The 27666-nt window shown below is 46.8% G+C and overlaps 1 protein-coding gene across 5 annotated transcripts in view; it reads right to left on the bottom strand.

Annotated features, from left to right (window-relative positions):
• The window catches only part of CA12 (carbonic anhydrase 12), a 70685-nt gene that overhangs the window by 28650 nt on the left and 14369 nt on the right, over positions 1 to 27666 (bottom strand). For 4 of the 5 annotated variants that reach the window (XM_030761692.2, XM_089904445.1, XM_030761691.2 and 1 more), the window contains exons 3-4: positions 1861 to 2040; positions 835 to 977 (exon numbers count right to left, since the gene is read on the bottom strand). In XM_030761692.2, coding sequence (XP_030617552.1) covers positions 835 to 977; positions 1861 to 2040 — 323 coding nt within the window. Of the gene's footprint in view, positions 1 to 834; positions 978 to 1860; positions 2041 to 5080; positions 5383 to 27666 lie in introns of those variants that run through there. The other variant, XM_089904454.1, reaches the window with a different exon arrangement.

The following is a 27666-nucleotide window of genomic DNA, read 5'->3' as shown; positions in this document are numbered from 1 at the left end:
TGATCAGTAGCATTTATCCCTTTGTATTTATTGCCCTTTAAACATTCAGAACCACACCCCCAAGTGCAATCCCACGGGAACGCCGAAAAGGAGCAGCTCAGTCCCCCAGCCTCCGCTGAACACTTGTAGTGCAGGAACGAAGCTCTGCTCCTCTTCCCGTTTTCTTTGGCATTTGGGGTACCACCTCAGAGCAACGTAACGCAACACTGTGATGATGTCCCAGGCTATCCTCAGTGAGTCTCTGATGGCCACAATGCCCTACGCGTTATAATGCCAGTCATCCCTTGATTTGTGGCCAAATAGAAGAGTGACCCTGGACCCTGGTCCCCAAGCTCCAAGCACAACCCATGCCCGAAAGGAAAGATGGGATGGGAAAAACTTATGCAAGCAGCATGGCATATGAAGAAAACCGAAAAGTTGAGGGAGCACTTAGCCTTGTATGATTTGGCAGTGGGATGGTCAGCCACACAAGCTGGTGGGATCTTAATCTGTGCAGACAGAAGGGCGATGTCTAGAAAAGGGGTATGTGTGTCCCACTGTGCCCCCCGGGAGCACTCACTGCTTTCTGAGCAGCATCACTCAGTAAAAGACATGGAAACAAACTCCGCAAGTTCAGGAGAGGAAGGGAAGTGGGACACCGGGGATGAGCTGCAGCGTGGCCGGAGTGGCCGTACCTTCCGGTGCTGCCAGCAGGGCTGGGGTGGGTGTGTAGAGCGAGACGGCCCCCTCCACCTCACCCCCCGTGCTCTGATCTCGTCTGCACACCAGCCAAGTGGAAGGGTGCCAGACCACCCACCGCCGGGAATCCTCTGCCAGCCGGGCCGCCCCACTCACCTCGGCAGCAAATTGCTTCCCACCCACAGTGTGCTCCGAGCCGTGAGGTTCATTCTCGTCCCCCCAGTGCAGGTGCAGCTGCGAGGCATTGTAGCGGGCCCCAAGGCCCTGGATGTGCATGTCCTTGGGCAGTTTCAGCTTCACTGCAGGGAGAGGAGGGGCAGTCTTCAGAGCCCTGGCCAGCTGAGTACTGCCTGAGAGCAGGTAGACATCACCTGCCCGGGGCCTAGACAGGGGCGAGTGGATACAGCAAGGTGGGGACCGGTCAGAAACCTGGCCTCTTTCTCTGAGAATGTCCCCCTTTCACTAAAGCTATTCCAGTGGCACAAGCACCTTCTTGGTTCCCCTTGGAAAATGATGGCAGGAACTAATTTAGACCAATGGATGAACGTTTGTTTATATATCCATGTATTACACACTTGGCTATGAAGATAGAACCTGTCATGAAGTATCTGCCAAGCTGTAGAATTATATAACAACAACAACAATAATAATCGCTCTTTATTAAGCACCTCTCTATTCTGGATATTAACGTACATAATCTCTAGTCTTTACAGTACCCATCAATATGCCCATTTTCCAGATGAAACCTCAAGGAGTTTAAAATTCTTATCCAGAGTCTCATGACTCATAAGTAGTCAAGCCATGATTCAAATTCGGGTTGGTCTGACTCCAAAGACTGGGCAAGCCCTCCAGTAAACTGCGTGGCCCCTTGAGTTGTTCATGGTGCCCCAGAATTCACTCCCGCACCATATCCAATAGGCCAAGAGGCTCAGGCCTGTCCCCTCTCCCATCCCAAGAGATGTGCCGCTTCTGAGAGGTACCACCCCGGCAGAACCAGCAGAGCCCAGGACCTGCAGCGTCCCCTGGAGAGAGTGGTCCAAGCATCCCTCAAGGCTCCCCTTTGCCCCCCTTCCTGGGTGCCTCAGTAGAACCCACCCTACCCCCTGCCCCGGCAGACAGAAGAGTCCAGGGAGCTGAGGAAAGCTCAGACACCCCTTCAGGTCTTGGAGGTCGCTCCCTCACCTGAATGGCCATTGTTGGTCAGGACAAATTGCTGGTTGGCAGACTCACTGTAGCCTTGGAAGTCAAGGGGCACAAGGCTGGCGTTGTACTGGAGGATGTCATCCTGCAGGTCTATTGGGGACTGCATCAGGCCCCCACATGATGGGTAGCTCTTGGACCAGCTCTCCTCCCCGTCGGGACCTGGAAGGAGAGATTCAGGTCCATGACTTAATCCGTTTTCCACTAAAGATTTTTCCTCACCTTCTAATTCTGTGTGCAATACAATTACTCCTTTTCTATTCTTTTCTTAATCCCTAGAGGTATACTCTTAAGGCCCAGAGACCCCAGCCTACAGAACCAGGTCATGCAAATGCATCCAGACCATTTGCTTTTGAAGTGATGTGGGGAAAGAGGGACCAGAGCAGCCCCGTGGCAGGGACTCTGCATTATTCTGTCCGTTGTTCATATTTCGACCTGATGCACATCCATTCCACGTGAAGACCTTGTGACTCTCAGCAACTTAGCATCTGTGCATTGAACGCCTCCTATGAGCAGGAATTGCTCTGGGTCTTGGGGCTGCCCAAGCTTACATTCTAGTGGGGAAGATTTTTTTTTTAATTTTATAATTTTTGTGTGTTTTTAGAAGCTAAGGACATTTGTTGTTGTTGTTGTTCAAGTTCAGTTTAAAACCTATGGCTCTCTTTCCTTTGGTACTTTTTAAAAATTGAAGTATAGTTGCTGTACAATATTATATGTTACAGGTGTACAATACAGTGATTCACAATTTCTAAAGGTTATACTCCACATAGAGTTATTTTAAAATATGGAATGTATTCCCCATGTTGTACAATATATCCTTGTAGCTTATTTTAGACCTAATAGTTTGTACCTCTTACTCCACTACCCCTATATTGCCCCTCCACCCTTCCCTCTCCTAGTGGGGAAGAATTTATTTAATCCACTGGGGTGTCCCACGTTGGAAAAATTGGAGTCTGTCTCCAACTCCAGGTAGGTCTTTGAGGTTGGTGATTTACAGGTATGATCTTCCTGATAGGAACCCCTTGAGGACCTTGCTCTGAATACCCACATCTAGAGCAAGTAAAAACCCCCAACCTGATAGGGAAGCTTGGAAAATATCAAGTAATTTTAAGCCCGGAATCATGGAGCTAAATGCAGTGTTTACACTGGGGAAAAGTATGACAATATTACAAACTAATTATTACAATATAATTGACAAACTAGCAGTGAGGAGGAGCAGACTTATCAAATAAACCCTCCAGGGCTCAGGCTTCTTGCTAACTACCAGGTAATAGTCCTTCCCCTGGAAATGAAAATAAACAATCCAATCCCATGTTCACTTTCTTACTCGCACAGGGAAAAGTCTTTCAGGGATGTAAGCCTATGTTTAAAAGATCATCTCGCATGGTAATTAAGTGGATTTTCAAGCTGAGGTTTCTCCAGAAAAGCAAATAATTGGCAGGCCACGGCTCGTTAGAGTAGAACCATGGTGCCCTGTGGGCTCTCTAGGAGTTGGGAACCAAGGTTTGCCACCTGGAGTTCATTCATCAGTATTTCAGCACACGGAAAGGTGTCACCTAGAGCAGAAGGGGAAGGAATACCACGTCTTCTGGGCACCCTTGCCATAGACCACGGCACCATTTCACGGGAGCGCGTGTGTGTACACCGGCCTCACAGAATCCCCACCCCCCTACACCTTGTTCTCTAACTAGGGGACCTCACCTGAGAGTAGGGAGAGTCAGAAGCAAAACTTGGTGCCCACATTCATTTGAAATGCTATGGCGAGTTGGTCCTAGGTCTGGACACACACAAGAGAACCCTCTAATATTTCAGGCTGTCAGCCTTCGGGTATACCTTTTCAGAAATGTTGGAGCTGGAAGGGATTTCAGACTCTCCAGCCCAGCCTCTCACTGGACACCAGTTTTCCCAACTCTCACATGTCAGAGTTTCCACTGAACTGTATTGTTTTTCTTTCCACGGCCTCAAAGCCCTGGACTCAAGGCAACTAAACTACACCAAGATGGCGACTGGCGGAGAGGCAGGATGGAGGACACCAAGGCAGTCACTCCAGGGGGCAGACTGGATTAGGGCAGTTACTCAGCTGGGGGCAAAACCGAATCCCTTAGAGACCACAGGGTTCAGAGATGAAGCAGTCAAGAGGTATCATGCCAGCCCTGAGGGTCAGGAAGCAGCGCAGCTCCTAGGTGGCAGCCCTTCCAGAGTGAGGCTGCCAGCCTTTTCTCTGCTCACAACAGCATCTGGGCCCACAGCCAGGGTGGCAGAAGGTGCCAGACAGGCATGAATGGAAAAACTCAGGACGTGAAGAGGCATGGCAAAGAGATCTCCCCTTGAACACATAGCTAAAGGGAACTGAGTAAGAAGGACTTTCTTTTCCCAGAGCCAGAGCTCCCCTGAAGGTTTCATGAAGGAGGGACTGGGCCATCCCATTTCATCTCTGTGAACCCATGTTGTGCTTAGGATCACATGCATAACAGGCACTGAGTAAACATCTTCCCCAAAGAATGAAAGACCCCCAAAGAACAGAGAGCTCGGGGAAAGGTTATGAGGAGGAATTTTCCTTTTGCCCTAAATACTTTCGTGGAAGTTGGCCAAATTAGGTATTTGGGAGCAGAAAAGACTAAGGATATAAAAGGCAACAGAGGGCTTCCCTGGTGGCGCAGTGGTTGAGAGTCTGCCTGCCGGCGCAGGGGACACGGGTTCGAGTCCCGGTCCGGGAGGATCCCACATGCCGCAGAGCAGCTGGGCCCGTGAGCCACAACTATTGAGCCTGCGCGTCTGGAGCCTGTGCTCCGCAACAAGAGAGGCCGCAACAGTGAGAGGCCTGCGCACCGCGATGAAGAGTGGCCCCCACTCACCGCGACTAGAGGAAGCCCTCGCACAGAAACGTAGACCCAACACAGCAAAAATAAATACATAAATAAAATTAAAAAAAAAAAAAAAGGCAACAGAGTCAGTGGTGGCAAAACCTTCCTAGGAAAGAGAAGCAGCTGTATTGGACCCGGAGACTCCAGAGAACCAGATTCCAGCACCAGCCGTCCCCCGCCCTCCACCTCCATGAGTGACCTCAAGCCAGTCACCTTCCCTGCCTTCGTCTCCTTTGCCCTTTGTACAAATGGGAGGGGTGGACACTATGTTCTGGAAGGTCCCTTCTGACTCTCAAGCTCTGAGACTTCTTAAGATTACTAGGACTAAGCACCTTTACCTCTGTATCAGGCCGGTTGGAACGGGTTGGAGAGAATTGCTCATCCAAAGGCAGTTCCTGGGCATGTGACGAGGTGCCCAGTGGGAACCAGCTGTGGGAACGAGGGCACAGGGTGCTGCTGCTCCTGAGCCTGGCGGGAGAGTGGGCAGTGCTGCCGGTTTGGGCTGCTGACCACTGGAAGCACTCGTCCTGAGTGCCCATCACAGGCCCTTTGGGCAGCGGGATCTAGGAAGCCTCTTCTATCCCTCCTCCTCCTCATGACGGTGATGGTGATGATGGTGATGTTAGTAGTTTTGGTCCTTACACCTCTACAACTCCATGGGGTCAACAAGGCAAGAATTGCCCCATTCTGTAGACGAAAAATTGAGATGAAGTGATTTGCCCAAAGACAGACTTTGGCTTAGTAACAGAGTTACCTTGCCTGGGTCACAGGACCTCCATGCCTTCTATTTCATTATTTATCCAGGAGATTTCGTGCACGCTCGTATCCTCCTTCTCCCATGACCTCCTTGAAGGCAAGGACCATGTCTCATTCACCCCTGCCTTGTCCACAATGCCTGGCATAGAGCAGGCCCTCACATGTTTACTGAGCTGGATTCTCTTACTAATTTTCTGCTTGTTCCTCTCCAGGGAAGCATGCACCTATATTAAACCCCCTAGTTTCTCTCTATTCCCCCACATAATTTTCTTTTTCCTATAAAAAGTAAAGAAAAATGATGTTACTTGCTCAGGTTCAAAAGTTACCCTCCTAGCTTTCTAGTGTACCTGCGTGAGGTTTTGTTCTGTTTGGGGCCACTCATTGAAAAAGAAATCCGCTTGCTGGCTGGTAGCCTGGGAGACGATCTGCTGAGTATGGGGTTTCACTGCAGTTCACGGGACTCTCCGCCAGCGTGTGATGGCTGTGTCCCCTTCTTACATGGCTAGAGACGTTGTCAGAGCAGCCTCTGATCTCTGTGGCTTGTGAGTGAGAGAGAGAGGTGCCATGTGGCTGGGCACCAGGACACCCAGTATCAGGCACGTAGGCAGCAGGCTCCCTTCTGCCCTGCAGCCTCTGTGTGAGCAACGTCATTGCTGATCTAACACTGCACTTTCTTTCGCTGGCAGCTACTGCCCAGGCTGTAATTTTTCAACTTGTTCTCAGCTTTCACACTCACGCCAAGCACTCTGCTGCCAGAAAACCTCTCCTGGGACTGACTCTTCCAAAAGAAGCATTTATTTCCAGCTACCGTCAAAATGTGACTTTTCTCTCGGGCTGTGACTTTGCTTCTTCCGGGGATTAGATTCCTCGCGTGATCATAACAAAGGAGATCATGTGTATCTCCCAGTTTGTTTTTCCAACTAAAATCAAGGCATTATTTCTTTCCAGTTCATGAATTTTTCTGTTTGAGGTGAAACAGAAGTGGACCAAATTTCTGTTTTGAATTGTAACAAGAGATGAACGTGGCACGGCTCAAAATGCCTCTCATGCTTTCCAGCTGGGCATTATTGAGGCCCAGAGTACAAGACTTGCATTACCCGAGGACTGGAATTTCTTTCAGGGAAAATGTCAAATGCGTGCAACCGTAGAGGGAGGAGCAAAATGAACCCCATATCCCCGAGCTTCAACAACTAACAATCCACAGCCTATCCACCTTCATCTCTACCACACCTGCTCTCCCCTATCCCTGGATAATTTTGAAACAAATCCAAATATATTTCATCTGTGCATATTTCAGTATGTCTCTAAAACATAAGGGCTCTTAGAAAGAAAGCACAATACCATTACCACACTTAAAAGGTTAACAGTTCCTTAATATTATTAAATCCAGTCAGAATTCAAAATTTTCCAATTATCTCATATCTTTTCAAAACATTTCTTTTTACAAACAATAAATGCTGGAGAGGGTGTGGAGAAAAGGGAACCCTCTTGCACTGCTGGTGGGAATGTAAACTGATACAGCCACTATGGAGAACAGTATGGAGATTCCTTAAAAAACTAAAAATAGAACTAGCATATGACCCAGCAATCCCACTGCTGGGCATATACCCTGAGAAAACCATAATTCAAAAAGAGTCATGTACCACAATGTTCACTGCAGTTCTATTTACAATAGCCAGGACATGGAAGCAGCCTAAGTGTCCACTGACAGATGAATGGATAAAGAAGATGTGGCACATATATACAATGGAATATTACTCAGCCATAAAAAGGAATGAAACTGAGTTATTTGTAATGAGGTGGATGGACGTAGAGACTGTCATACAGAGTGAAGTAAGTCAGAAAGAGAAAAACAAATACTGTATGCTAACACATATATATGGAATCTAAAAAAAGGAAAAAAATGGTCAGAAGAACCTAGGGGCAAGATGGGAATAAAGATGCAGACCTACTAGAGAATGGGCTTGAGGACAAGGGAAGGGGGAAGGGTAAGCTGGGATGAAGTGAGAGAGTGGCACGGACATATATACACTAGCAAATGTAAAATAGATAGCTAGTGGGAAGCAGCCACATAGCACAGGGAGATCAGCTCGGTGCTTTGTGACCACGTAGAGGGGTGGGATGGGGAGGGTGGGAGGGAGGGAGATACAAGAGGGAAGAGATATGGGGACATGTATAACTGACTCACTTTGTTACAAAGCAGAAACTAACGCACCATTGTAAAGCAATTATACTCCAATAAAGATGTTAAAAAAATAAAATAGGAATTTCAGAGTTAAAAAAACATTTCTTTTATTGAAGTATAGTTGATTTACAATGTTGGATTAATTTCTGCTGTACAGCAAGGTGATTCAGTTACGCACATATCTATACATTCTTTTTCGTATTCTTTTCTGTTATGGTTTATCGTAGGATATTGAATATAGTTCCCTGTGCTTTACAGTAGGACCTTGTTGTTTTCATATCTTTTTAATGGTTGTTTGTAAAATTCAGGATTTGGAGAAGGTCCACATAGTGAAGCTGGTTGATGTGTTATGGCCTAGATCTCAATTTGATGGCACTAAGCCTTGTCAGAGGACAAGTGGCCCCGCTCTTCCAAGGCTCAAAATCTCAGAGCCAGGCTGGCTCAGCCCATCCTTTGCCCTCAGGGTGGGTCATGGGGTCCCAAGATTCCACCATCACCACCACCACCCCCCCGGTTAGGCCCTTACCAGGTCACACTGTAGAGGCTCCACGCAGGGTCCCCGCCCCAGCCTTTGCTGTTGCAGCCAGAACCAGGTGTAGCCCTGCTCCCATGGTACCACCCATCCTTCCACTCCCTTTCTCTATAGCACGCCCTGCCCTGCCCTGCCCCCGCCCCCAATAAAACAAAGCAGAACCGCAGCCATACCCACCGCAGTTCGCCCCCATGGTCAGGCCAGCTCCCCATCCTCAGACCAACCTTCACAAATGTTCTTAGGCTAAAAATCTGCTTACAATGCTGCCTTTTTTCCTCTCTACCTTTCCAAATCTTGTCCATCTCCAAAATCCAGCTCAAGTCCTGAGCAAGCTACTCCAGCACTTTCTTCCTGCCTTGAACTCCTAGGCCAGATTACCCGGCTTCCTACAGTGGTACAGTGCCTTGAATTGTCATTTAGCCATCTCACCTGTGACTGTTACTCTAAACCCGTTCCAGACTAGAACTCTGTCTGTAAGTTTTGAAGACCTTTGGAAGCCTAGAACTCTGTCACATCCCTCCCCCGTGTCCGAGCGTATAGTGGCATTTCCTAGACACTTAACGAATTGATTTGGAGGGCTTCTTAAGCTCATTTCAGAAATCTAGCCATAAAGGGATGGGAGAAGGGTGTGTGGGGGGGTGTGTGTGTGGTGTTTATAGGAAGATGAGGGTGACAAGAAGCATTTTTTTTTTTTTTTTAATGAAGAGACTTGAGCACGCTTCCACGTAGAAGGAAAGGGGAATAGAGAAGGAAGGATGGTTCCGGGAGAAGGAGGGGCTGATTCATGGAGTGTGGCCCTTAGAAGACAGTGGGGGAGGGGTGGACCCAGCCAGCAGAGGTAGAAATTACCTGTGGGCTGAAGGAGGCACTCAGTAAGTGTTTGCTGAATGTATCAGACCGGAACACTGAAACCTTCCTGGAAAGGAAGCCCATAGAGTAAAAACCCAGTCAGAAATCCTAGAACTTAGCAGGCCTGCAGAGATGATCAGAGAAGAGGATGGGCCGTGGGATGACAGACAGTCTCAGTTTCTCACATTCTGAGATGCATGCAGCCCAAGTACACCCATGAGCCTAAAAGAGTCAATGTGATTTTTAAAGTGAACCTATATTTGGCTATTTTCTTACTATACCTTATGTCTTGTTTTAAAATTTAATACAATTTCAAAGCAGGTACAACAGTAAAGAGCACAGTAGCATTGCCCTGTGTACCCATCTCTCCATGACTAATCTAGTTTCATCCATACCCCCCGCCCTATCCATTCCCCCTCCGCTGGATTCCTTTGAAGAAAATCTATGGATGCTTATATATAACTATAGGTAAGAACTCTGTAAAAAATAACCACAATATCATCTTCACATCTAAAAACTGTTAACAATGATTTTTTTTTAATTTTTAAAAAAATCTTTATTGGAGTATAATTTCTTTACAATGGTGTGTTAGTTTCTGCTTTATAACAGAGTGAATCAACTATACATATACATAAATCCCTATATCTCCTCCCTCTTGTGTCTCCCAGTGGTTTCTTTTTGTTGTTGTTGTTGGGGGTAGGAGTTTATTAATTTATTTTATTTATTTTTGCTGTATTGGGTCTTTGTTTCTGTGCGAGGGCTTTCTCTAGTTGCGGGGAGCGGGGGCCCCTCTTCATCGCGGTGCGCGGGCCTCTCACTGTTGCGGCCTCTCTTGTTGCGGAGCACAGGCTCCAGACGCGCAGGCTCAGTAGTTGTGGCCCACGGGCCTAGTTGCTCCGTGGCATGTGGGATCTTCCCAGACCAGGGCTCGAACCCGTGTCCCCCACATTAGCAGGCAGATTCTCAACCACTGTGCCATCAGGGAAGCCCCCAATGGTTTCTTAATGTCATCAAATATCCAGTGCAAATTCAAATTTTCCCAGTTGTCTCATAAATCTTTTTTGGTTTTTTTTCCTATTTTTTAATTGAAGTATAGTTGATTTACAACGTGTCAGGTATATAGCAAAGTGATTCAGTTATATATATATATATATATATATATATATATGTATATATATATATATACACACACACCCTTTTTCATATTCTTTTCCATTGTAGGTTATTATAAGATATTGAATGTACTTCCCTGTGCTATAGTCTCATATATTTATGAAATAGTTTGTTTGGATCAGGGTCCAAATAAGGTCCATGTATCATGACTGGTTAATATGTCCCTTGAGTTTCTTTTAATCTATAGGTCCTCCTTTTATTTTTCTCCAACATGGGTGTATTTGCTCTGTACATACGTATGTAGAGATTCACTACTGCCTTGGGCAAATAACAATTCATGCAAGTAAATGAAGGATAATTTTATTATTTTATAATCTGTTTGCAGACATGGTATGGGGTAAGTAAAACACTTTATGGGTTGAGTAATTTCTTATATTTATACATTTATAACATATACGTTACAGCATGTATTGCAATAATAAAAGCATATAGGGCTCCTTAGAAGATCAGAACTATGTAATTACTGGTACAGTTTGATTGCTGTTTCTCAGTGATTACTCTTTCTCACTGACTGCATCCTATGTGCTTAAGAATAACAAAAATTGTAGTGAAATTAGACTAGTGACTATATCCGACAAGTCTGGACAAAAAAACAGTATTCATTATTATCTTATTATGACGTTTACCTTTTTGGGCCTAAGTCTGTCCCTCAGACCTACCTGGTGCCCCTGACATTTGTGGTAGCCACACTCTTGGGGTAGAGCCCTCAGTGTCTATGTGAACGCCTGGGCAGCCCATCCTGGGCCACCATCCCCAGGGCCTGTCTCTTTAAACTGGCTACCGAAACGCAGTCAGATCAAAACTTGCCCCAATGGATAAAACTACAGTGGCAAGGTTTTACACATTCTAGATGTTGACACACCTTTTTTTTAACCAACAGTCAAAATTTTCGTATAATAAAAGCTTTTGGTCAGTCCCCAAGGTTTGTTTTGTAAGGGGATCTGACTCTAATAAAAATGCCCCCAGTCTGGGCATGTATATTTATATGAAAATGATCACAGATTGTGTATCAAATTTGAATACACAATTAAATAGATTATATTTGCAATTTAAAAATGAATATTCAAATGTTGAATAAAAGAGAAAATTGCTAAATACCCTCCTTGGAGTGCTATTTAGTTTTGAAGTTCATTCGTTCATTTCTTCATCATATGTGCCTTCTGTGGGCCAGGCACTGTATTTAGTATTGAAGATACAATGGAGAACACAACAGATCTGGTCTCTGTCCTCATGGAACTTACATTCCAGTGGAAAAGCCTGATAATAAATTACAGATAAGAAAACCAATACATAAGTAAAATAATTCCAGTCTGCAGTCAATGCTATGAAGGAAATAAGCAAGGGCTATGATGGAGAAAAATGGAGGGACCACTATGGACCAGGTGGTGCAGGCAGGCTTCTCAGAGGAGGCACCATTAAAGTTGAGACTTAAAGGATGGGACTGAGCCCACCACGAGTCAAACCTGGGGAATGGCATTCCAAAGGGAGTGCACAGAGCACTCAGAGACCCTGCTGCAACAGAGAGCTTGTATATTTTATGTGTATGTGACGTAAAGACTCAGAATGAACCTAGGGTTCATCTGGCTTCCCCCTGGCCAGGCTGGGTGCTGCCCTACGACAAGGCTGAGTGGGAGTCATTCAGCACCCGCTCAGGTACACTACTCCGTCTGTTAGAAAGGTCCTCCTTTCAGGGGGCTGGGACCCAGCTCTCTCTGGGGGTCACCCATCCTTCGCGGTCCTGTGGCTGGAGCCATAGAGAACACAGCTAAGCCACAGGACCCCATTCAGAAGGGAAGGCAGCCTCTGTGTCCTCTCTAAATCCATCTCAATGCCACACATTCTGAGGATGTTGTTAGGATGCAGAAGTCACACTGTTGAAATATGTTTTATATGTATTTGACAGCTCCTGCAGTTCACTTCTGAAGTTGATTGAAAGACACAGGGCTTCCCGTAAAAGTCCAGTGGGTTCAGCTGATCAGTAGTGTGGGGTTCCCACAGCACCTGCCTTGGCTGGATTCTTGCCCCCTGAGCCCAGGGCCACGTTGTGCTGACTCTGCCTGTTTCCCTGACAGTCAAGTGGAGAGGCATGGCCGTAAAGCCCGAGATCCTGCCCAGAAGGAGAGGAGGCTAGCAGAGGGGTGGGTTGATGATTGACAGGTGATGTCTTATGGTTTTATTATAAACAAACAGGGGTCAAGGAACCAAACTGGCGTTGAAGCCTTTTCTTTGTTAATATTACAAGTGAATCAGAGACAGGGCAGAGCAAGGGCTGGAGAGTCAGCGTTACTTACTATTTACAAAGCTTAAAGCTGGACTGCCATAGCAGGCCCATTCTGCTTCCTTGGTTTTTACTGTTACAGATCAAGAAAAATAGGAATGTTTTCTAAAGATGCTGTTAAGCCATACTTTATATCGAACTTTTCTCTTTATTATTTCAATTTTTGTTTGGGTCAGCTTGAGAGGGAGGAGACTGGGAAAGGGTAAATTCCTCCCAAGCCACTCTTTGGCATCCTTTCTGCTTTAGCCATGGCAGTGGGGCCTGTAGTGCAGGCTGGGGAGCGAGAAGAGGTGAGCTGCAGGACTGGGGCCGCCAGCTCAGCTCTCTGCTAAACCTTGCGAAGTCCTTCCCCTCCATCTTGCCATATGTAGAGGGCCCCTCCCCCTCCAGTAATCCCCTTCCAGTGTTGCTGGGGTGGAGAGGAGAGGGGGGAGGTATGGGTGTAGCTAGAAGAAAAGGCTTTGTGGTCATTTACCCTTTGGCTTCCAGGCATTTGTCAGGTCCTTTCTGGAGGGAAGGCTTTTATAGGGAGGAGGGTGAGGTTTCCAGGATGCCAAAGATAAATGGTGACGACTGTTTGCTTTTGCTCCTGCATCTCTGGCACCCTCTTAGGTCCTGTTGCCTTAGAGAGCGTTCATTGTGGCGAAGCTCTGCCCACCTCTTCGGACTCCTCTGAGCCTGCTCTCCCCTCCCCTTTTTATTGCAGCAATGCTGAGACACACCAAGCTGCATCCCAGCTCCCAGAAACACCCTCTCCCTGCCCCTCTCACCCCCCAAAAGGCAGGACCAAGTGTTTCCCCACCCTCGATGCTCCTGTGGAGCCCTTTACACTTCTCTTTCCTAGAGGCACCTACACTTATCAAAATAACATTTTATACTTTTCTACCCAGTAGGCCAGTGGTTCTCAAAGCATGGTCCCTGGACAAGCATCACCACCACCATCATCACCTAGGAGCCTGTTAGAAATGCAGATTCTTGGGCCTCCCCCCCACCCCCAGACACAGACACTCTGGGGGTGGTGCCCGGCATCTGTCACTGAACGAGCCCAGTGGGTGGCTCAGCGCTCGCTGACGCTGACGGTTGGGAAGCACCACACTGGGCTCTCAGCTCGTCCCATTCATTCCTGTCTCCCTGACTCCTCCCCCTGAGCCTGCACGTCCGTCGGCGTGCTCAGCAAAGGGTTCCTGAACAACAACAGGCCACTAATAAGCTAGACAAGTTGCTAAGGTGGTAACGGCCTAACCCCAGTAGGGAAACCAAGCCAGGCCCATCACCTGTCAGTGCTCAGTACATGTTATTCTCTTTGATCTTCTTTGACTTGTTCACAAAGGAATTTTGGTCGATGTAAACACACGAAGTCCCCAGAAGAACCCGACATCCTGCCCTACCCTCCTAAAAAAAGAATATTAAAAATATTCTTTCTCCATGCTCAGGCAAAGGCCGCCTCTGAGTAGTACGAACTGCAGACACCATCTTTTTAATGCACTGTTATATGTGTAATTATGGAAACATAATTATGGTGTTTGAGGTCATTTTTCTTCAGTGTTGACCATTAGGAACATAACTTCCTTTTCTAAATCTGTTTTCGTGGCTCATTTCATGTCTTTAATGTTGTGTGTGTGTGTGTGTGTGTGTGTGGTAAAATATACATAGCATAAAATTTACCATTTTTAACCATTTTAAAGTGCATTCGGTGGTGTTAATTACAGTCACACTGTTGTGCAAACATCATCACTAGCCCTTTCCAGAACTCTTTCCATCACCCCAAACGAACATGCCTGGTGGTGCAGCCGCTGTGGAAAACACTTTGGTGATTCCTTAAAGAGTTAAACATAGCATTGTCGTATGACCTGACAAGTCTACCCCTAGAGTAGAATTTTGAGGCATATACTCAAAGGAATTGAAAGCAGAGACTCAAACAGATACGTGTACACCAATGTTCGTAGCAGAATTATTCGTAATAGCCGAAAGGTGGAAATAACTCATGTGCCCATCAAGACATGAAGGGATAAATAAAATGTGGTATACACCTACAGTGGAATACTGTTCAGCCATAAAAAAGCTCAGTTCATTTTAACATACAACTTCTTTTCCAGGAATCTAACCAACTAGATGTCTGAGGAGACCTGAGGTGACTTTCTGTATTTTCACATCTATCACAGAAGCAAACTTACAGTAGACGCTCAGTAAACACTCACTGGTTGAGGAAAGCTCTCTGTATCTTACTTGGTCTAGACTCAGAGCAGTTGGTGTGTCAGACTTTGGTGTGTATCAGGATCCCCTGGAGGACTTGTTAAAACACAAATGATTGTTAAAACACTCTCAGGGTTTCTAATTGAGAAGGTTTGGGGTGCAGTCCCAGAATGTGCCTTTCTAACCAAATTCCCAGGTGATGCTGGTACTGCTGGTCTGGGGACCACACTCTGAGGACCACTGGTCTAGCTCAGCATTTCTCAACCCTAACTGCACATTGGAGCTTCCTAGAGCTTCTAAGTTTGCCCCTGGCCCCCGCCCCAGAGATCAGGTTTAATGGGTCTTGGGTGGTGTCCAGAGACAGGAGGCTTTAAGAAGCTGCTCAGGTGATTCTGATGTGCGGCCGAAGTTAAGAAGAGCTGATAGAAAGCCTTCATTACATCGACACCGTTGGGGCTGGAGCCAGGGCTTTTTGCTCTCTGGTGTCAAGGTAGGGTTTCTTTTTTCCAAAGCAATTAATTTTTTATTGTGGCAGAATATATATAACATAAATTTACCATTAATTACATTTAGTATATTCACAGTGTTGTACAACTGTCACCACTGTTTAGTTCCAGGACATTTGCATCATCCCAAAGGAAACGCCACACTCACTAAGCAGTCATTTCCCCTCCTCCCCGCAGCCCTTGGCAACCACTAATCTACCTGCTGTCTCTATAGGTTTGTCTCTTCTGGATATTTCTGATAAATGGAATCATACAATTTGTGTCTGGCTTCTTTCACACATAATGTTTTCAAGGTTCATCCATGATGTAGCATGTATCAGTACTTCATTCCTTTTTTATGACTGAAGAGTATCCCATTGTATGGATGTATCACACGTGTTTCTCATTTCATAGGGTTGCTTTCTGCTGTAGTTTAAATATTTGACTGCAGTTAACTTGCTATTCTCTGCTATAAAATAGCTGTTGACTGAAATAAAGCATTCACGTTCCTCTTGTCTGAGTTTTAGAAGGTAAACTGTGAACAGAGCTGGCACGAAAGGAAGCTGGAGATAATACAGCCTGGTTTCCTGGAGACGAGGGTCTGGGGGCCAATGAGGCTATTATTTGTAATAAGCTTCTGAATGAAGAGAGAAAACTTCAAATAATCATGATAATAAAGGCGTGTTCCATGCAAGGTAATGAAGCAATGTTGCCTGGCAGCAAAAGGAAACTGATGGGAGAGCAAATAATGTGATTAGTGACCCGCTCCTTCCCTGGCAGAGAGAGAGAGAGAGAGAGAGAGAGAGAGCCTCTGCTGCCAAAAAGCTGCTCTTCTCTCCCTTGCTCCCCCATCCACCTTCTCAGCACTCACCTTTGTGAAACGTGTGAGGCTGTGAGTGAGGACCCGAGACTGGATGGCTAGACAGCAGGTCAGGGGCCAGGACCTGGATGCGGCCCTGAACAAGCTATTTAGTTGTGGACTTCGATATCTGTTTACTAGGACGAGAACCTCCCCTTCCCTCCTACTCTGATTCCTCATCCCCTCTTTGCAACCAAACATCGTCCGGTCACTTCTGCATCTCCACTTCCTGCTCAGATCTCACTGCTTCCAGGCCCACATCCCACTGGATTCAAATAGACTCTTCAGCCCTCATTTGTCTTGCAGCCCTTGGCCCTGGTGCCTCCCCCTCTACCCCACCCCATTTCTGAACCTGTCCTCTCTGGGTTTCTGGGGGATACTGCTTTGTCTGAGTTATCTTCCCGTTTCTCCTGCCCCTTCTCAGCTCTCTGTAGCTACCTGCCCTTAATGTCAGCTCTCCCTGTGGTTTTGTCCTTTTGGCTCTTCTCTTACTCACTTACACTCCCCTGGGGTGACCTTATCCCCTCCCATGGCTTCAGCACCACCTCTGCCCTGTCGGGGTTTCCTCCTGAGCTCCAGACCCATTGCCTACTGGCCACCCCCATTGGACGCTCCATGGGTTCCTGAAATCAGACGTGACTGGAGGGGGAGGCAGATGAGCAAACAAATAATTTGAAAAATAACCAAACCTACCATCCTTTCCTCTGTCACCCTCGTCCTTCCAAAACCTCCTCCACCTCCTTTGAGGTTCTCTATCTCAGCTGATAGAACCGCCCAACCCCCAAAGGCTGGGAATCACACTCCACTCCTTCCTTTCCTTTGGCCCCATTTTTAGGCACAGAGATGTAACAATTTTACTTTTAGGAGTCTTTTTTTTAGGACAATATTTTTTCTTTAATCTTTTTTTAAAAATTGAAGTATAGTTGATTTACAGTGTTGTGTTAGAGTCAGGTGTACAGCAGAATGATTCAGTTATATATGTGTGTGTGTGTATATGTATACGTGTGTGTATATATGTATACGTGTGTGTATACATAGACGTGTGTGTGTATACATAGACGTGTGTGTGTATATGTACACGTGGGTGTGTACGGAGACGTGTGTGTGTACATAGACGTGTAGACGTGTGTGTGTATACGTATATGTGGCTGTGTATGTGTATATGTGTGGGTGGGTGTATGTATACGTGTGTGTATATGTATACGTGTGTGCATATATGTATACGTGTGTATATACATATCTATTCTTTTTCAGATTCTTTCCCATTATAGGTTATTACAAGATATTGAGTAGAGTTCCCTGTTTTATACAGTAGGACTTTGTTGTTTATTTTATATACAGTAGTGTGTTTCTGTTAATCCCAAATTCCTAATTTATCCCTCCCTCCCCCTCTTTCCCCTTTGGTAACCATAAGTTTGTTTTCTATGTCTCTGAGTCCATTTCTATTTTGTAAATAAGTTCATTTGTATCATTTTTTTGAAGATTCCACATATAAGTGATATCATATGATACATGTCTTTCTGTCTGACTTACTTCATTTAGTATGATAATCTCTAGGTCCATCCATGTTGCTGCAAATGGCATTATTTCATTCTTTTTTATGGCTGAGTAATATTCCATTGTGAATATATGTGTGTATAGAGATATGTGTGTATACATATATAATATATAATAACAGTATATACTTCTGTATATACTGTACTCTTTGTGCCAAAATGGACAACCTGAATCTCATGAGAAGCCCTCAGACAAACCCAAATGGAAGGACATGCTATGTGATATCTAGTCTGTATGCTTCAGAAATGTCAAGGGCAGGAAAGGTCTAAAGAGATGCCACAAATAAATTTAGTGAATTATCCGGATTGACTCCCAGTTCAGGAAAAAAAGCTATCAAGGACCAAATTAAGTTTCTTTTAAACTTGGCCTTCATCTGCGCCTACTGGCATAGCCCTGTTCAGATGCATAGCTCCGAACCTGTAGGCCTCACTGGCCTTGTTTCTCCAGCCCTCCACTCCCTACGCTAGATCCAGATCCAGACATTTCTCTGCTGAAAGTTCTTCAGTGGCTCCTCAAGCCTTCAGGCTTAATCCCAAGGTCTGGAGTGCAGCCCACAAGCCCGTCATGATCCCACGCCCCTCTCTAGGCTTTGTTTCCCCTACTACCGTGTGTCACAAAGTGGGGGTGAGAGTCTTTTAAGACTTCACCCCGACTAACAAGTTAGCCTGCCACAGTTTCACGGATGCTGGTAAAGACACGAGACTGCTGAGTCAGAGACGAAGGACAGTTTAATACTCACAGGGGTAGCAGAGTCACATTTGCAGCTGTTTCTCAAGCCCCAGCTCCATAGGGTGATGTAACCAGGGCCTTGTAACGCCTCCACTTGCAAGCTGCTCTGCATAAGGAGCATCCCTCTCAGCTTAGGAAACCCCAGCACGTAAAGGGGGGTGGTTAGCAAACTTGCCCAACCTTTGCCTCCAAGAGAGACCTAATTTTACTGGACAGCAAACAGATCTGCTCTCTGCCCTGGAAGGAGACACTGCCTTATCTATACAAGATGACTTGCTACATAAACATCTTTGAAAAGATAGTCTGGAACGAAAGCTGTCGGAGCCTCTGCTCACAGACGCAGGGAGAATCTTTTCCCTACCACTTCTCAGACACTGAGCTGCTGCCATCCTGATTCTCTGATCGCACCCCACACTCTCGTCTGGTTTCGGAGCTCTGCTGCCTGCAGCGGAATGCCATTTTCATCCCTAAAACGCACACCACCATGCACGTAAACATGCACGCACTCTCCTTGCCCTGCTAACTCCTTTATCTTTCAAGAATCAGCTCCTCAGGGAAGCCTGACAGCCACCGTCACCCCCAAATGTAGGAATTCTGCCCCACCTTTGTGTCCCCAGGGTCAGTGTACATTATCACAAGACTTAATCTGCTCCGTTGTCATTACCTGTTTACACGCCTGCTTGCCGCTCAACCCTCAGTGCATGGAAGGCAGGGGCTGTGTCCTGCTTGTCTCTGATCCCCAGTGACCAGCCCACAAAGGGAATCATTAAGGATTGGTCAAAAGAATAAGTGGATCAGTGAATAGACTGTTATTTTAAAGCTGCTAGCAGTTTCTTCCTGTCACTTGAGGGGGAGTAGAATGTAAAAAATGGATGAGGATGGAAAATCTTCATGTGGGAAGGGGCAGGGCAGCTGGGGAGGTCCATAAGCATTTTCTGCATTCTGGGGGAGGGACCAGAACTTTGTCCCACTCCCCCTGTTGCAGGACAGAGCACTTGGATAAGCCCTCTTAGTGACCCAGACTTGAGGCAGGTAACTACCCAGCGTTTCTGTGAAAGCTCAGCCCCAGCTGTAACAGTCCAAGTGCTGGCGTTTCAGGCTGAGGTGCCAAGCGTTCTGTCTAGTGATCCAGTGATCCAAATAGGGTGCATCTTTAACTGGTCTGTGCCCTTGCAAAGAGCACTGCCTTTCTAAAATAATGGATTTAGCTGTTCTGGACTGGAAGGTTGTTGCCTCACCTGTGATGTTATTTCAGACTAAGCCAGTGGTTCTCAGGAGTGATTTTTGTCCCCTCGGGATGTTTGGCAACGTCTGTGGAGACATTTTTGGTGTCATAAGGGGGAATGCTGCTGACATTCAGTGGGTAGATGGCTGGCCAGGGATGCTGCTAAACATTGCACAGGGCACCGGACAGCCCCCAGACAAAGAATTATCCTGCCCCAAATGTCAACAGTGCAGAGGCTGAGAAGCCCTGGACTATTGTGATTGTCTCGGCTGGGCCACGCAGAAGGAAAGAGCAGATCACGCATTGCAGAGGATGTTCTTCTAGAAAGAATGAGGTGCTCTTGCTGTCAGTCATCCTGGGGCAGGAAAGAGGAATGGAGGCCTAACCTCAGGGGAGGGGAAACACAGTCAGGGCTCCAGGCCAGGAGAGCAAGACTGGCGCCTACGACCTGATGGTAGGAAACTCCCAGGGACAGGGACAATCATTGCCTTCGGGGAGTACTGATGACAGAGACATCTGACTTTCCTCTTAGGCTGTAGTTGCCTGCATCACCCTGGGACCTCAGTCAAATTTTGTTAAACTCCAAAGCCTAGTGAGTTGTTGTTTTTCTTAAAGCTACCATTTAATGAGCACTTACTACGTGCCAGGCATCATTCTATATCAAAGGTTGGCTAACATTTTCTACAAAAGGCCAGATAGCAAATATTTTAGGCTTTGTGAGCTGTATGATCTCTGTCACTACTACCCAACTCTGCTTTTGTTAAAAAAAAAAAAAAAGGCAGCCATAGAGAATATGTAAACAGGTGAGTGTAGCCGTGTTCCAAGAAGATTTTATTCACAAAAACAGGTGGTGGACTGGATTTGGCCCATGGGCCATAGTTTACCAACCCCCATTCTATATGCTTAACAGGTATTAATTAATCTGCATAACAACCCTACGACGGAGGCACTATGTTCTCATTTAGCAGATGAGGTGACTGAGGCAGAGGTTGAGTAATATGCCCAAAGTCACAGCGCCAGTAAGCAGCCAGGCTGCCGCTGACCCTGACCCTCACGTTCTCCCCAGCGGCAGCCTTTGGAGGGTCCAGAGCCTGGGCGGCAGCAGCAGTTATGAGGTGGTGAGAGGGGACCAGCAGACAAGCCCTGGCGATGGTCCAGAGATAGAGGGGAGAAGCAGCAATGGAGAGATTTGTGACCTTGTAAACATTCCTGGGGGGTCTGGAAATAACAGAAAGAGGGGATCTGGTAAAAGACGTGAGCTTTCTGCAGCTACCCACGGGGGAACCTGACCTAAGGGAGGCTGGCTAGTCTCTAAACATTGGCCTGCTGTTGAGCCCGTCCTTCACTTACCAGCTTTCACAAAGAGGAAGTCCTTTCTGATATCTAACCTATAGCGCTTTTGGTGTTATTTAAAGCTGCTCCCTCAGTTTTCCCTTTTAGGGGGAAAACTTGCTGTTTGATGGTTCTTCTCACACCTGAAAGCCTTCATCCAGTTCATCCAGGCTACTTTTTTTTTTAATTAATTTATTTATTTTTGGCTGTGTTGCGTCTTCGTTGCTGCACGCGGGCTTTCTCTAGTTGTGGAGAGCGGGGTCTACTCTTCATTGCGGTGCGCGGGCTTCTCATTGCGGTGGCTTCTCTTGTTGTGGAGCACGGGCTCTAGGCACACAGGCTTCAGTAGTTGTGGCACACAGGCTCAGGAGTTTTGGCACGTGGGCTCTACAGCGCAGGCTCAGTAGCTGTGGCGCACGGGCTTAGTTGCTCCGCGGCCTGTGGGATCTTCGCGGACCAGGGATCGAACGCGTGTCCCCTGCACTGGCAGGTGGGTTCTTAACCACTGCGCCACCAAGGAAGTCCCCATCCAGGCTACTTCTGTCTCCCTTCCAGAGGGGTGTGAAGTGCAGTGGGAAGGTCAAGGGCTTTGGAGCCATTGGCCAAGCTGCCAATCACAGCTCCACCACCTACTGGCTGTGTGACCTTGAACATATCTCTTAGATTCCCTGAGCCTTGCTTACAAAATGAAAGTGGCAGTACCCACCCGGCAGGATCCCAGGGCTGTTGGGAGGAATAAACATGGTAGCGTAGTGTCTATTTGTGATGGACTTACAAGACATGCTGGTTCCCTGGCCCTTCTGAATGGAATTGTCTCAATTCCTCCTTTCCGCCGCCCCCCCCCCCCGCCCTTAGGGGCTGTTTTCCAACCTTTTAGAGCAAGTTCTCCTTTTCACCTCTCCGGAAAACAAATCTAGGGCTCCCTGCCTGGCTCCTTTTACTTCTAATGAGATATGCATGGTGATGTGGCATTTCGTTTCGGACTGGTTTCACCTCTGAAATCCTGCCATCCCAGATCAAGTGCCACCTTCTCCCTGGTGCCTTCCCTCACTCCCAGAGCCAAAAGTAAACAGAGAAACAAACCATTCTTTCCTCGTTCACTCAACAAATGTTTCCTCAGCACCTCTCCTGGACTGGGCTCTCTGCCTCTGCCCGAGCAGCCCCTTAGGGGAGGCTGTCACTCCCCACATGGTGTGCATATGTTCTCCTTCTAGATAACCCCCCTTGGGGCTAGAAAGGGCTCCTGCTCAATCCCGTACCCCTCGAATACTGCCTTGCTTGCAGCAGGCTTGTGCTCAAAAACCACCAGGGAGGAAAACATTCTCCAGTGATCATTTAGCACATTAGCCTTAGCTGGAGAGCGAGCACTTGGTTATTAACCCCAGAGGTACCTATGCTTCTCAAGGCAATTAAGTGAAGGAAGAGTATTAAAGTCCTGCAGTTCTCCATTTTTTTCCCCACGGCGTAACAAGGTTTCTGACCAGACATCTTTGCACACCCAGTCTTCCCTGCAGACCTCCCATGCTCAGTTTTTCTCAGCACTGGGGCACTCCCTGCTCCATCCTTGCTGATAGAGACGTTTAAGCATTACACCAAAAGGTTCCTCAAGAGCTGGGAGGCTCTTGGGAAACTGCCAAAAGGAAGCACTGAGGGGTGGCTGTAAGTTCTCACCCAAGCACCACTCCAAGCAGTGAGAGGTCAACACACATTCCCGTAGCTCAGAAACCGGCAGAGAGGCTCACTCCAAGTTCATGGTGTAGGAGATGGAGGTGTGAGTGTCGGGGGTGTGGACACATCTAAGAATGTAGATACACGTGAACGTGGATGCATGCGAGCACACATATGTGTGCATGTGTAAATGCGTGCATACACCTCTTTCCTGAATCACCAGGACCGAGCACGGGGCAGGCAGCTCTCCTCATTCAGTCTCTGCTGGGGCTCCTGTCTTGCTGCGCTCGCACCGTGTTCCTCACCAGGAGCTACTTCCTGCCCCTCTCCCCACCCCCAGGTCCACCCGCTCTCTTTGATCTGCTTTTTTTCTTCACTTACGTGTGTCGTCTATTCCCAGTTCTTCCTTCCAACTCTCATCTTTCTGATTCCAACCACCACACTCCTTCAGCTGTCCACCCTACTCCCAAGAATCCGAAAACGGTGTTGATTCATTACTGTCCCTGTAGGACCTCTGACATCTCTCCCAGCCGTGTGCTGCCTACAGTAACGATGACTTGACTGTATTGATTTTTTTCCCTAGCAACCACACTGGTCTTTGATCTACATTTCCCTTGAGTGTGTCACAAGGAACCATATCAAATGTTTATTTTGTCAACAGGTATTAAGTCTGTTGTGTTTTCTTTAACCACTAAGCCTTTTACTCTGATGTAGGGAAGAAAAGCAAGTTAACTTGGCATAATTTGTTTCTGACAAATCTATATTATTTACTTTTTCAAAAAAATCACTGCATTTCCTCAGTGGCTCTTGCGCCGTGTTGTGATGTGTCGTGTAGGGTACACGATGCCTGGCATAAAATGAGCATCCACCAAATGACTGGGAAAATACACGAGACGGAAATCAGGAGACACAAATTCCAGTCTTGGCTCAGCTTCTCATGCTTGGGCCACTTGACAGCTCTGAGCTTTCCTCGCCTCATCTGTAAATGAGTGTGGGGCTTGGCCACGTCAGTGCTCCCCACTAGGGTCCCACCTAGGCAGCAGTGGCAGCCTGGATGCTGATTTGAATACTTTATGAAGCCCAACAGAGATGGGCTCTCATCTACAATCAGGCTGCTCCTGCCAGTTGCAACATTAGATGTCTTACGTTTCTGGCTGAGTTATATCAACAGGTCAGGACCCCCATTGCCCCTCCCGTGGTTCAGACCCCTATCCCCCTCTCCTGCATCTGGCCTCCTTCCTTCCATGTTTCACAGTCAATTCACTCTTTACTTTGTAGCCACAATGATCCTTCTAAAAGGCTTATCTCAGCTTTCCACCTAGAACGCTCCAGCTGTCCCCCTGCTGTCTCCAGAATGAGGTCCCAACTCCTCAGCCAGCTCACGGGCCCCTCACTCTGGCCCTGGTCCATCTCCCCAGCCCCTGCGCTCCTCACTGAGGTCCCTGGTAGTGCCCAGAACCTGCCAACCTAGGTGATCATTGCACAGTCTGTCCCTTAACCCCAAAGGCTCTTTCAACCCCTGCCCTTTGCCTGGCTAGCTCTTACATGTCCTCCAGGTCTCAGCTTAGACATCACCTCCTCCAGGAAGCCTTCTCTAATCCTTTCCCAAGTGAGGGCACTCTTTTCTGTGCTTCATCTCTCTGCTTTGTAAGGCCTAATTCACTGTCTCCTCCCAGATTCTCAGTCTTATTCATGCCTTATTCATCATTTCCTCAGCACCTAGCCTAATACTTGGCACTTTGTATTTACTCTATAAATGTTTATGGAATAAATGTGAATCCTTATCTTGGGCCAACTAAAAACTTTGATTGGTTTTCAGATCTGTCTTTGATTAATAACAAATGGGAGAACTAACTATTTCATTAATAATTTGTTAAACCTTTTAAACAATGGTATCCATGGAGGAGGGCAGAAGAAAAGAGTGATGCATGTGTAGGGTACCATTACTCTCAGGTTCCTTCTAGGTAATAATTCCAGAAATTTACTTGTATAACATTTTGGCTCAGGATCATGAAAAATACCTATAAACTAGAAGGGCGCTATCAATGAAGAACGTTTAGATTTGCAGGTCATAGGAGAATAGACAGTCACTCAAGTTAGAATCACCAGTTTGCCTCTGGGCTTCCTGGTGGCCAAAGCCAAAAGGGGAAACAGTCATTTGCATGACTGCCTCAGACCTGCTACCAAACCTCTTTGTTCCACAACCTTCACAGTCACCTTTTCTCCTTTCTCCACTTCTCGTGCAGTTCCCAGAAGATGGAGTACCAAGGAGGGGCCTCCCTACAAAAGCACCAGGCGCCATTTGCCAGCGTCACCATTCCCTGCTATAAGCAAATCTCACCCTCATCATAACCAAGGAGCCCTTTCTGAGCCAACTGTCCCAAAAGGTGGGGGCAGCATGACCATCTGCCCTGAAGCTAAGCACGGGCATCCTTACGAGATCTACACGGGTCTCCTATTCACCCAGAAGTCATACAGCTGATCTAGTCACAAGTTAATGATTACAAACTCATTTAAAAAGTTAACATGAGCTAAATGAGCCATTTTATTTAGAGTCATGCCAGTTCTTTTTTTTTTTTATATACTGCAATTTTATTTCAATCGCACAAATGAAGTTAGCATGTAGGAAATTTAAATGAAACAGTACGGTAAAAATAGCAGAGAACCAAAAACTCTAATAAGGAAGTCCACCTAAAGCATGAGAATTCAACATTCATTACTGTTTCATCTTCTGTTTTGATTGACACTTGATGCTTGCAAATTTTGAAACAAACTTTGAGATCATGATGACTATTCTGAAGAGATTTCAGCACCAGCACTAAGATTTGTACATTCAGTTGGTTTGCAATTGACTTGTTAGCCATTTACACAGTGTATAGTACAGATTTGTCACAGGTCAGATCACAGTGTTGAAGGAAAGAAGTACCTTCCTGTAATTAGAAAGGATCCCCTAATCTGCACTCAGCTTAAGACATCCGGTGTACAAGAGCACGGAAACCATCATAATATTGTGGCTCCAAGGAACATAGTTTTGATAAGGGAAATAACCTAAGCTTCTGCTTCCCCTCTTAATTACTGAAATCTCTAACAATGACAAAACTGTCACATAGGACAGTTACGTCAGTTCTGAGTCAACCTTTATGGACATGAGGAGGTGGTATTTGTTCACACTCGTATTTGTTCCTTCCTGGTTGGCAAAAATTAAATGCTTGCCAGGTCATTGGAAAGCTTGTTCCTTAAAGGAATACTTTTGTGAGTTAAAAAAAAAAGAAGAAGAAAAAGAGCCCATCTATGGGAATTCCCTGGCGGTCCAGTGGTTAGGCCTCGGTGCTCTCACTGCCGTGGCCCAGTTCAATTCCTGGTCAGGGAACTAAGATCCCACAAGCCATGTGGCTCAGCCAAAAAAAAAAAAAAAAAAAAAAACCACCTAATTTATTTTGTTTACAAATACTTGTCATACTGGTCCAACACCACTAAAAAGTGTAAGTGAACTGTGGCTTGACTGAAAATTGAAAGAAGTTACAGTTCAAAATCTAATATGATTCCCCATCATTCCTATATGCTGTGTTGGACAGCATGCATACTAGCCATTATTTTTACATTTTCTTGCCCCTACTGTTTCACTATTTAATTGTTGATCAGTTAAATCATTTCAGCTCCTTTCTCTGTGCTCTTAGCATCGAACAGGGTGTTTCTTGGTGAGTATTTGTGGAACAGCTACCATATTTCATTGCTTCTAGATGCCATGGATTATAAGATATATCCCACTTACAGAGATGCTAAAATAAAATTGCATCTGAGAATCAATGAAATACGTCTTTGTCCACAGCAGGTCCTGGCTCTCTTTTTTTTTTTTTTAACATCTTTATTGGAGTATAATTGCTTTACAGTGGTGTGTTAGTTTCTGCTTTATAACAAAGTGAATCAGTTATACATATACATATGTTCCCATATCTCTTCCCTCTTGCGTCTCCCTCCCTCCCACCCTCCCTATCCCACCCCTCTAGGTGGTCACAAAGCACCGAGTTGATCTCCCTGTGCTATGCGACTGCTTCCCACTAGCTATCTGTTTTACGTTTGGTAGGAGGCAAGAATATACAGTGGAGAAAAGACAGCCTCTTCAATAAGTGGTGCTGGGAAAACTGGACAGCTACATGTAAAAGTATGAAATTAGAACACTCCCTGGCTCTCTTTCTTGGCCATGCGGTGTGACCCTGGGAAGAGTCTGGCTGTGCTCTTGGGCTCCGCCGTCGTGCCTGCACCCTTCACCCCTGTGGCCGCCCCTGCAGAGGAAGACAGTAACAGACCAGGAGAGAGGGCCCCTGCTCCCTTCAAGGAGACGTGGAGCCTGCTGAGACAATCTCTGGTCCATTCTCCATTGAAAAGGAGACCTTCTAGCCTCTGCCCGGGGCGCCATCACACACCTGCTCTGAATTCAGCCTTTTTGCTTTCAATCTTTCTTCTAAGCTGGTTTACCCCACGGGCTCCCTCTCTCTCCCCCTGCTGGGGATGGGCTGCCAAGGGCTTTAACTGGCTTCTGAATGGCTGGGGCTTGAGACCAGCATGAAGCAGAGAGGGCAAGTTTGAGCACAGCCAGAGGCTTGACGGAGCCCCTGGCAGGACCCGCTCCCAGCTCTCGCCAGCCAACTCTCAGCCCACAGTTCCAAGGCTTGTCTCTGCCCCAGGTGGGTGACAGTCCCTGCACGGGGCTGGACTTACGTAGCTCAGAGCCCTAGTAGCCCAGCCCCAGATTTCTTCCCAGCTCCACTCCTGAACCCTAAATCAAGGCTCAGCCCAGAGGCTCAGCGGGGAGTAGCACCCTGCCCCCGTGGGCTGGGCAGGGAGGCAGGGCATGCTCCAGTGACTTCAGCTGCGTGGCTGAGGTGACCACGGCTATGGAACCAGATATCTGGTGCCTAGATGCCAGGAAAGTGCCCGGGTGATGAGCTCCTGCTCGACTCTTGGTCTGAAGGACAAGGCTGGGAAGAACTTTCTGGCCTGTGACGCCCGTGGGACAAGGTCTTGGCGCCCTTGGGGTTTTTTGCTCAGTCACTTTTTTTCTCACAAGGGAAACTCCTTTTGTTTGTTCAGAATATAAAAAGA

Source organism: Delphinapterus leucas, chromosome 2 (assembly GCF_059928025.1).
Source record: "Delphinapterus leucas isolate spDelLeu-1000000601 "Yukka" chromosome 2, BTC_Dleu_Yukka2, whole genome shotgun sequence".
NCBI classification, from domain to species: domain Eukaryota; kingdom Metazoa; phylum Chordata; class Mammalia; order Artiodactyla; family Monodontidae; genus Delphinapterus; species Delphinapterus leucas.
This window is presented reverse-complemented; position numbering and strand designations above follow the sequence as displayed.